The sequence below is a fragment of the Gossypium hirsutum genome, chromosome D07 (assembly GCF_007990345.1).
Source record: "Gossypium hirsutum isolate 1008001.06 chromosome D07, Gossypium_hirsutum_v2.1, whole genome shotgun sequence".
In the NCBI taxonomy this organism is placed as follows: domain Eukaryota; kingdom Viridiplantae; phylum Streptophyta; class Magnoliopsida; order Malvales; family Malvaceae; genus Gossypium; species Gossypium hirsutum.
In genome coordinates this window covers 6,650,246-6,661,896 of record NC_053443.1, presented here as the reverse complement: position 1 = coordinate 6,661,896, position 11,651 = coordinate 6,650,246, and the positions used below count along the sequence as shown (strand labels likewise).

At 28.6% G+C, this 11,651-nt stretch overlaps 1 protein-coding gene across 1 annotated transcript; it reads left to right on the top strand.

Annotated features, from left to right (window-relative positions):
- Nucleotides 1–4,688: 4,688 nt before the first annotated feature.
- On the top strand, nucleotides 4,689–8,790 carry LOC121219337 (BTB/POZ and TAZ domain-containing protein 1). Its single transcript, XM_041097286.1, has 5 exons — nucleotides 4,689–4,967; nucleotides 5,068–5,201; nucleotides 5,805–6,108; nucleotides 6,220–6,539; nucleotides 8,344–8,790. Exons 1-5 carry the CDS (start codon nucleotides 4,854–4,856, stop codon nucleotides 8,537–8,539), a joined length of 1,068 nt encoding a protein of 355 aa, XP_040953220.1. The 5' UTR covers nucleotides 4,689–4,853; the 3' UTR covers nucleotides 8,540–8,790.
- The last annotated feature ends 2,861 nt before the right edge of the window (nucleotides 8,791–11,651 follow it).

Genomic DNA, 11,651 nt, shown 5'->3' with positions numbered 1-11,651 from the left:
GGTTTTGGCACCTTTGGTGCCGCCAATCTCATTGGCGTGACCAAGGTGCCGTCACATCGGTCAAATTTTTTTTGCAGGTTTTTTTGTTTCTTTTTTAATATTTTGGTAAATAAAAAAATTATATATTTTTTGGTAAATAAAAAAAAGTTATAATATTTTGATAAATTTTTATTTTTTTATAATATTTTTGTAAAAAACCATCAAGTGCCTGACCAAGTATAGGCATAGTTTTTGTCGGAGTGAACTCTCTTTGCTCTCTTTGATGAATATGATAGCATTTTATATAGTATTAGGAGATTAGTGTGAGCCCATTTGAGTAAACAATCGACCACTTGGGTTTCACAAATAGTTTGATTATAAGATGTTGGAGTTAATTTAATGTGATCAGGCATGATAAAACTTTATTTTAGTGAATTGGTGTAGAGAAGTAATGGGAGGACGAGAGTTGATCTTTTCAAGAATCTTTTTTAATATGGATAAGGTTACTTGATAAATAATGTCATATTTGGTATATGTATTTTCATAAAATGTCCAATGTGGTACTTGAATTATCAATATGTATTTTATTACGGTATATATATTTTTGTAAAATGTTCAATGTGGTATCTAGATTTTGAAAATGTTCAATGTTACATCTAAACTATATACGTGTGTATTTTATTATGGTACTTGATGTTAACACCATAAATGAATTGCTAAATCAATCAATGAAAATTTGACAGGTAGTTCTCGTGACTAAAAATAATATTACATGAAAAACTAAAAAATTTAAATTAAAAATAATTATTAAATTATTAAATTGAGTTACTATTTTTGGAGGGGGCAAAAATAAAAAAAATTATTAAAAAGCCTTAAACTAAATAATTAATTGTAACAGATACAATTCCATGATTTGCTAAAGCTAATAATTATGAAATTGGTATTTCAGAAAAAATATGAAATTAGTATCAATTATTAATTTAATTTAATATTATCCATAACCAGTTGATCTATCAACAAACATAACTTAATTCTTCAATAAAAAAATTAAATTTATTAATAAAATAACCTTAACCATATCCTTTCGAGGCATTATTATATGCTACCGCGGAGCACACCATAGCCTGCTTTCCTTTAAAAAAAACGGTGTCGGTTTCAGACAAATTTTAATTGGTCAACAAGCATCTGTCTCCGCCAATTAATGAATGTCTCAAAAACTTCTTCGAGGTCAAACCTTGATTCACACGTGTTTAATAATGGTTGGTTATTTGGACCACCATTGCATTGTATTCTTACACGTAGGACAATATACTCTAGCGGATGATAAATCGACAGGTTTAAATCTAGCCTAGTTGCCATTTATAGATCGAGTGGAAAAGATAGAACAGGTGACTGGATTACAACAAGTGCCACGTCAAACTGAGGGGGAACTCTTCGGGTTGCCAAAAGTCGTTTTATTACAAAACTGGCTTTTCTGAAACCGCCTGTCGTGTCGTCGTCGTTTTATCCTTTCCAGGTCAGCTTAGAAAAAGGCTGTTCAGGAAAAATTAGATATTTAAAAGGATGAAAAGTAAAATTAAAAATAATAAAAAAAGGGTTAAAAGTGAAAATATACGAATTAATTTCAGTATAACTCTGGATTTTCCCACGCGCATTTTAGAAGTATACCCTTGTTAGCAATGTTGACGGTTTAAATCGGATGTAGATTGGTGGGCCGAATCTAATCATATTTGAATCGGATTAGTCAATTGGACTAGAAATCAAATGAGATACCGGTTTAGTTGAATTGGTGATTGAATTGATTTAATACTACTTTTATTTTTAATATATTTTTATTTTAAAAAATTTTAATTGAATCAATTAGACCCGCAAATGACATGATTGGTTCGATTAGTGATTTAATTCTAAAAACATTAGTCAAATCGATTAGACTGAAAATCGATGAGGTGTTGGTATGATTAAAGGGATTAGATTAGTTGACTCGTGAAGTAGTACGAATCAATTGAATCGAGATAAAAAAGACAATTGAACTAGTAGTTGAATCGATTTTCTTTTTTTAAAAATATTTTTTTAAAATTTTATTTAATCAAATTGGTCGAAGTAGTTAAATTGAAAACTAAAAACTTGAGTAATTCAAACACCGGTTTAATTTTGGAAACCTTATTTGTTAGCTTAACATGTTCAATACTTTTTTTGAAAAATTAATTCCTAAAATTTAATTTAAAAAGTTGAATTCTTAAAATATAAAATTAGTACCTGAATTTGTTCAGTTTTTGCAGGTTGGTACCTATGATTTTTTTGTCCCAGATTGGTACCCGATTATTAAGTAATAATATTTAAAACAATCCGGTCAAAAAAATGAAAGGCCGATCAAAAGGGTCTTGGGAGTGCAACATGTGGCGGCATGTGAGTGGCTAGTGTTGCCACGTCAGCAAAATCTTAACGTCGTTAGGCTTAGCTACAAAACTAGTGGATGAAAAAAAAAGTTCGAGGACCAATCTAGAACAAAAAAAAATATATGTACCAATCTGAGAGAAGTGGATAAATTCAGTACTGAATTTATATTTAACCCATTTATTAATCAGATTTGAATATAACTTCATTGGATTATCCATTGAATATGTATATGTTACATATTTGAATGTAACAAATCCAATAAAAAATTAAAGTAAAATTTTAAAGTAATAAAAAATGAATTTAAATATTTAAATATGAATTTGTTATCGATTATCTATTCGGTTATCTGTGAAAGAAAAAGGATTTGGATAATGGATATTTGAGCATTAAATGTAAGATAAAAAAATATTTGAAATAAAAAAAATTAAAAATTAAGATGGATAATGAATTTAAATGTCTAAATTTGATTAATGGATATAAGAGGGTTAATGTATTTCTTCAAATCTATTATAAATAATAAACGAATATGTCTGAATTCATGATATCTAAAATCTAAAAAAGAAAATACATTATGATAAATTTAGTTCTTAATGTTTATATTTTTTTTTACAATTTGACCCTCATTTTTTTAAGCTAAATTTGACCATTAATATTTCAAAAAGTGCTAACTAAGACCGTAATTTTTTAAACAATGTTATATGTTATATGTTATATGTTACAATCCATATGTACTTAATATTGACATGACACTATTTATCTTATATGTTACATTAAATAATATCTTATCAACAAATAATTTGAAAATCATAAAAATATTTAAAAAAAAGTGTAAAGTATTTGTGGATTACCATGCGGGCAATCATGTTTAAAATTTTAAAAATTTCAGTCAATATTTTCATTTAAAAAACATCAATTCTACTCTTTTTAAAAGATTAAAAGTAAGATTTAACTAAAAAATTACTAAGCAATATAAAAAAAATAGACATTAAATTTTAAATTATCATTATAAAAGATATATATTTACAAATATCTAAACTCACACATCATTATCGTCCCTACTCTTGTCCAATTACCCATACAAATGAAATATTTCTACTCTTAAATCATTTGAGTTTGACATTAACTTTTTATTTGAAATTCAACATAGTTTAATTCAATAATTCATGATTAAAAAATTATATTTTATGTCCAGGATTCGTAATTATCTCTTTCAAAATTTAAAATTGAATCCTTCTTTTTATTTTGAATTAGTATTAAAAATCTTAAATTAAACTCAAATTTAAATAATTGAATTTGAATCTGAATTTCACGATAAGACTAAGCTTACACAAACTTAGTTAATCAAGCTTAATCCAAATCCAAATTTTTTATTGTTATTTTGAATGGAAGTTGAATTTCAATTGGAGTTCAAAGTTTAACTCAACCTTTAACCTTTGGTCTTGTGTCAAAGTTAATCATTAAAAAATTAATTAATCAATTTATATTATAATAATAATAATGTAAATCATATGTCAATTAATCTTAAAAAGGTATTAAAAAAACAATCCATTGCTTGAAGCAAACAATAGACCAAACCCAAATCCCATCTACTCGAATCCAATCTCATTTGAAATATAACTATTGATTTTTTTTTACAATTCCATAACAATTAATTTAATTAAATCTTAATTTCCTTTAAAACATTTCTTTTCTCAAAGGGTAAATATACATCTCGACTTAAAAGGTTATTTTTAATACTTAAGGTTATTTTTATTTAATTAGGTACTTAAATTTAGCCTTTTTTTTCCATATTAATACTTACAGTAAATAGCTTTTTTTTACTAAGTTGAACTATGAAGCAAAATTCAAATACCAATTTGAACCAAAATGCTAAATTCAAGTACCTAATCAGACCAAAAAGTTTAGGTACCTATTAGACAAAACTTGAGTACCAAATTGAACCTTAGGGCCAAGTTTGGGTATCTAATTGGACAAAAAAAGAAGGCTTAGGTACCAAATTGAACTATGAAGGCAAAAGGTTGAATTTGATACTTAAGTTTTTTTTTTTTTTTGCTGTTTAATCATTCACTTGAACTTGCCTTTTTTTTCCCCAATTTAATACTTACATTAAATTACTTATTTCAACTAATTTGAACTATGAAGCCAATTTTAGGTGCCAAATTGAACCTTAAAGCCAAGTTTAGGTATCTAATTGGACAAAAAAAAGCGTAGGTACCAAATTGAACTATAAATCAAGTTGAGGTATCAAAATATGTATTTACCCTTTCTCAAAATAAGGAAAAAAGTAAAATGATGAAGCGCGTGGGAACAGTGAGCCATAATATTTTTCGTCATGCATGATGACACGTCGGATGATTCACTGTCTCCTTTTTTTCTGTCAGCTCTTTTGGCTGCCTATATAATTCAAGCCTCAGCCAACCTCTTTGGACATCAATCGCCAAACAACGCTCACCTTTTTCTTTAATATTCCTCCTTCAATGGAACACAGCAATTGCAACTCAATCTCCTCCTCCGCCTCCGAATTACCGGAACCTGATATCCATATCCTTACCTCCGGCGGCTTCCGAATCCCCGCTCACTCCAGCATATTGGTAAATCACAAACTCTCTCTCAACTTGTTTTAAGAGCCTTTTAGATTTGAAAGTTTTTTTTTTTTGATCTGATTTTTTTTACAAAAAAATTATATATTAGGCAATGGCGTCGCCGGTGCTGGAAAATATAATCGAACAACCACGTAAGCACCGGAGCTCTGAACGAGTCATTCCGATTCTCGGAGTTCCATGCGACGCCGTTTCGGCTTTTGTTGATTACCTCTATTCTTCCAGGTTGGTTTCCTTTTAAACATTTGGTGGTGTTCCACAGTGTGTGTTTGTTCGATCATCTTCGCCGTTCATTTCTTTCTTTGTTTTCCACGTGATATATAATCTAACGGTTAAAAATCACCTTTGAATCTAATTAGTAAAATTATACGTCCTTTATTTCATCCTTTTCTTTAAGACATTATTAAAATATTTTCCGTACACAAAGTAAAAAAAATTAAAACGAGGATGTTTTTATCTTTTAAATAAAATTTGAGAAATTATACACCGTTTAATTATTTGTTAGTTATTTTAATTTTTAATAATAAAAATAAATAAAATTTTAATAGTATTCTTTAATCTAATATATAAAAATTAATTTATTTGAGCTTTTAACACATAATACTTTAGCTTTGATGATATTTTTACCTAAAATTTTATATATTATAAAATTATTAGTTCTAAGAAGGTTCCACGTGGCTACTTATGCTCGGCTATGGAATTTTCTAATATTTCTCCAAAATTTGAGGATGCGGTTTCGTTTACGTTTCAGGTTTTTAATTTTTTTCTTGCCGAAGTTGAATTGACCGAATTCATTTCACTGATTTTTTATTTTTATTTTTGCAATAGGTGCAAGGAAGAGGAAATTTCGAAATACGGGATTCATTTGCTAGTATTGTCGCACGTTTACTCGGTCCCACAGCTGAAACAGAGATGCAGCAAGGGAGTTAGTCAACGGTTGACGGTGGAGAACGCGGTGGACGTCCTCCAACTCGCTAGGCTCTGCGACGCTCCCGATCTTTACATCAAGTGCATGAAATACATCGCCGCCCATTTCAAGTCCGTCGAGCAAACCGAAGCTTGGAATTTCATGCAGGACCATGATCCTTGGCTTGAACTCGAGATTCTCCAATTCATCGATGAAGATGAAAAGGTAAATCACTAAAAAATCACCCAGAAATGTTATTAAAGTCGATAATGATCGTCATTTTGTTATTTTGTTAAAATGGGTTTTGAGTTTTTAGTGTTCGACATAATTCCGCAGAGAAAAAGGAGAATGAGACGGCACATGAAAGAACAGAACTTGTATTTACAGCTAAGCGAGGCAATGGTGTGTTTACAACACATATGCACGGAAGGGTGCACAATTGTGGGGCCGTACGACGTGAAACCGGCAAAGAAACCGAGTCCCTGCAACAAATACGCGACCTGCCATGGTGTTCAGCTGTTGATAAAGCATTTCGCTTTGTGCAAGACAAGGGTTAATGGTGGAGGGTGCTCTCGCTGCAATCGAATGTGGCAGCTTCTTCGACTCCATTCTTCCATTTGTGATCAGCCAGATTCTTGCAGGGTTCCACTTTGCAGGTAAAAAATTTAATCTCGTCATCATTTGTTACTTCATAATTTATTTTATTGATAAGTCATTTGTCTTTGGTTGGTGAAATTAAAACTTCTTTTTTGAATTTCGAGAGGCCACCTGCCTGGCTAGGGGCCATGGCATTTTGCATGTGCCATATAAAACTCTTTATCTGATTTGGTGGTTAGGTTAATTAATTTATTTTTAGTATAATGATAAATTCAGCCCTCAATATTTATATTTTTTATTATTTTGGTCATTATTTTTTTTTAATTTAAAATTGATCATTAACCTTTTAAAAAAGTTTAAAATTTTTTTTATCAAAAATGTTGATTAAACCACTATTTTTTTTAATAATGTTGGTGTGGTAACCCGCGTGACAATCCATATGCATTTTGTGTTGAGATAAGTCTTATATGTTGAGGGTCAAATTTAGCTATAAAAAACAGATTAAATTAACAAAATATGTAAACATGTAGGATTAAATTATTAGTGTATTTATTTATTTTTATATGTAAGATTTACTTTTACTCATAACTTTCTTCAACCCTTAAATTATAGAAAAATATGTTTAAACATACTTAAATTCATATACTCCTAATTATTAATAATGTCAATTAAACTAAACTTCAATCGATCGGGTTAAATTAACTTACTGGGCAAGTTTTAAGATTCTACTTGTTCGATTACGTTTTGAAGTTTAGCATTTGCGTTTTGTTTTTGTTTTCTACTTGGCTTTTCATCCTCCATGAAAATGTGTTTATGGCCAACTCGGAGTTGGCTTGTCCCTATCACCTTTTTAATGATTGCCTTCGATATTTATAACTCAATTATAGCTTGATATTTTTTACAAATTTCAGGCACAAACAAAATATCCAATCCCCAAAAATTATGGCATTTAAGTTGCAAAATCTTGTGCTTGGTGACTAAAACTAGAGATTTTATTGCTAAGATGGGGATAGTACAATTTGTCAAAATCATACAACTGGCAAATATAATTATCTTTGAAAATGGTTATTGCCAACTTCTTTTAATCTTGTCAGAAAAAAAACAGTAGATAAGCCTCACCTAGTCACACCGTCATTTCATGCTTTTAACATAGAAAAATATCAACCTATGTTCTATGGTGGGTCTTAAAAGATTCCATCTTTTTTGGTAGTCACCTTCATTTCATGCTCTAACATAAAAGAAAAAATATCAACCTACCTGCTACGGTGGGTCTTAAAAGGTTCCATTTCTTTTTACAACTCATACAGTATTGATAGGAGTACATCAAGTAAAAATTTTATGTAGTTGTTTATATTAGTAGTCATATTGTTAAAAAAAATAAGTAAATTAATTTCTGTATGTTAGATTAAAAAGTAAACTGATTTTTTTGTTAAAATTTCATTTTATACTGTTAAAATTAATCTCTATATATCAATATAAGATACGTGTGGCATAACACATGTTATTGCCTAATTTTTTTGTCAGTCATGTTAGTTTTTAAAAGTATAAATTGATAAAAATTTTAACATAAATAATTAATTTATTTTTTGATCTAACGTATAATAACTAATTTATCTATTTTTTAATAAAAGAGATACTCTTAATACAAGAGCCTGATATTTTTTTACCAAGTACATAAATATCACATACATGTGCTACTAACACGTAATTCCTACTGCTCAATTCCACAATGCAATTATGGGTGAATGCCCTAGACTAATAGGCCAAACAGTTCAAAAGGTCCCATCTTTTATCTTCACTTGCACACAGTATTACCATAAAAAAACCACCACTGATCACTTTGTAAAAACAATATATTGACAGGCAATTCAAAGTGAAAGCGCAACAACAAAAAATGGGTGATGATGCGAAGTGGAAGCTGCTAGTGAAGAAAGTTTTATCAGCAAAAGCTATATCTTCTATAGCTTTAGCTACACCCAAGAGAAAGAGAGAAGATGAGCTGAGGGAAACAATGGATACCCATCATCAGGTATTGAAAAACTTTAGATTTTTTCAGTAGAAAAAAGGAGTTGAAAAATTCTTTGATTCATATATATATATCCCTATTGCCTTTAGTATATGAAAGTGAGTTGTTATGATGAGCCTATCATATCATCATCTCCTTGGTTTTAGGAGAGTTTTATGGAGTAATCTTCTTATGATGGGTAGTATGAGAGGGTTGTAGTGATGTAAAAAGTATTCGTATTTAATATCTACATTTTAATATATGTATTTGAATTTTAAATATAGAATGGATATTAAGTTTAGTTATGTGAAACCCAAAATACTTTTAATCATCTTTTCAATAGTTAGGCATGAGTTTATCTTCACATGTTATCAAAGGAAATTTTGACACCATCATTTTCAATGCTGAAAAGAAAGCCAACAAGCTCGAATCCAGAATTAATAATTTCATCACTTCTTTTTACTCCAATTCTAATTCGAATAATATTTATTTAAATTTTAACTCAAGAATTTTAATAAAAAATTGATTTTAAAGATTTTTTATTGCGGTGAGAAAATCAAGTGTTTTTCGATATATACGCAATGGAGAGCATTTGACTTTTATCATGAAAAAATGTGTTTTTCCATCCAACTTAAAAAATGGAAAAGGGTTGAGTTATTTTTTCATCTCTCTCTCTCTTTTATACAATAATGATTTAAACTCAAATAATTTTTTCCTTAAGAAGATGAATAATTAACCAATAAGCCACAACTTCTACATAAAAAGAATATTGAATTAATAATATGGGTGATAATTTTTTTTTTAACAATTTGATGCACAATTAGTGTTTGACAAACACATTTTAGAGACATTGAAATCTAAAAGCCAGTTTCATGGGAAAAGTCATGTAAGATGCTCTCATTTTGTCAACTGATGTAGGGTTAAAGAAATAGCATAAAAGCAAACCAAGAAATCCCATTGTCATCCTACTTGGCAATATACTTTTCAATATACTTTTCCTATTGTTGTTTTTTCCCTTCTTTTGCATTTTAAAATTGTGTGGGAATCTTCTTTTTCTTAACCTCCTTTTTAGATGTTTGGTTTTATTTTTTTTCCTTAAGTAAAAAAAGTGGGGTTTCAATTCATAAGTATTAACTTAAAAGAGGATTTAGATTTGAATTTTGAAGATAACAATATTTAGAAAGATAATCATGAGTTTTGAGAGAAAAGAGGGCTGAAGCTAGAGGAAGGTATAGACAAAAGCCTTGACCCCTTAAAAATGAAAATTTCCTCCTTTAGTCTCTTGAGTATTTACAAAATTTTAAGTTAATTTAATGATAAAATTATATTTCGATCCTTCTTAAATTTTAAAATTAAATTATGTCCTCTCCAAAAACAAAAAGTTCATAGTTTAATTTTTTGAAAATTGTAAAATTTTATATTAATGTGATGACGAAATTACATTTTAACTCTCTAAAAAATTTATACTTCAAATCTGACCCCTCCAAAAATTTTCTAACTTTGCCCTTCCTCAAAAAGATTAATCTTCATATACCGTAAAATGGAGATGGAAATACCTTAATTTTACTCCAAAAATGGACCTTCATTTATGTAGACCACATTAGGTTTTTTCCTTTTTCTTTTTTAGAATATGTAGACCATATTAATTAAAATTTGACCACACATTTACGATATCTTTTAACTTGTGAGAGTTGTTTCGTCAACAAAATCGTAAAATTCGATTTTCAAAAACTTACAATTTCTTACAAGTTGATTTGAGAAATAATACAAGGTTGAAAGTTTAATAGGTAATGTAATCAATTTTGCATACTCATATTGATCGCAATAATTTATTTTATCTAATTTCAATTGCATATATTAACCGATGCATGAATAATATTGAAAACTTTTTTACTGTTTATAGTAATAAATAGTAAAAACTTTAACTTTTAATTTTAATCATTAAAATTAAAATTATGAAGTTTATCAAAGGAATTCTATATGTTTAATAAGGAATAATTTTGTTGTTTAATGTACGAGATGATTTTTTTTTTTGTTTATTTTAGATTTGATGAATGATGGATTTTATTTATAATGCTTATCGATCTGTATTTTATATAATTGATGAATTTTTTTTATATTTTTTTAATACAAGAAAACGTAAATTCAAGCGTGCTGAAACGTGTTCATCCTCCTTTTAAGAGTTTGTGAAAGATTATGGTTAATTCTAAGTATTATATCAAAAAAATATTTTTTTTAAAATATCAATAAATTTAAAACAATATACCAAATCAAACTAATACCTATACATACCAAATTTAGCAAAAAAACAACTTGCTCACCAATATGGTATTAACCATCTTACTAACATAGCATGTGAAACATGACAATATAGAACAAATAAACCTCATGTGTTATTTAAAAAAAAAAACCAAGTAAATCTTACAATCATGTATGTATATTGCGATTATTTCAATGTGTTAATTATTTTAGTCATGTTAATTTAAAATGATCAAATGCAAATATAATATTAGGATAGGTTTTTCTATAATATTTATGTGTCCAAATTAAATTTAGGGTGAGTTTGGATGGGCGGTACGTTTTCTTGCGATTAGTAAAATAGTGGTGGCGGTGAGATTAGATATTGTAGCGATACTGTAGCGTGAGACAAAAAATAAAATAAACACACTGCATCGCACCCCACTGCCCATCCCAACCCTTAGTCCAAAATGTTCACACGTTTCACAGTTTAAAATATTTTTAAAAAAAATTATAATTTTATTATTTAGGGGTAAGCTACGTTCAATGTCGCTAAATTATTATTTAGTTTATTTTTTGATCACCTAACTTCAAAAAGTTATAAAATGTTTTTTTAAAATTATAATTTTATTATTTAGGGGTAAAGCTACGTTCAATGTCCGAAAGTTTTTTTTTTTTAAGTCACTTGATTGTTAAGTTTTTTTTTAAGTCCGGTTAAAAAGTTCCAAGCAACGATTCAATGATCATTATGGTGGATTAGTACCCATCAACGAGTAGAATAACATACTTTAGGTCCAAGTCGATCTGACAGTTAATATTAGAGATCGGAGAATAAAGCGGTTTGGATTTTGGTTTGCAAATTCATGAAGTTCAAAGTTGTTTTACAAAAAAAAAGTGGACTGTAAAATAGAAGAGGAATGAGAGCTTT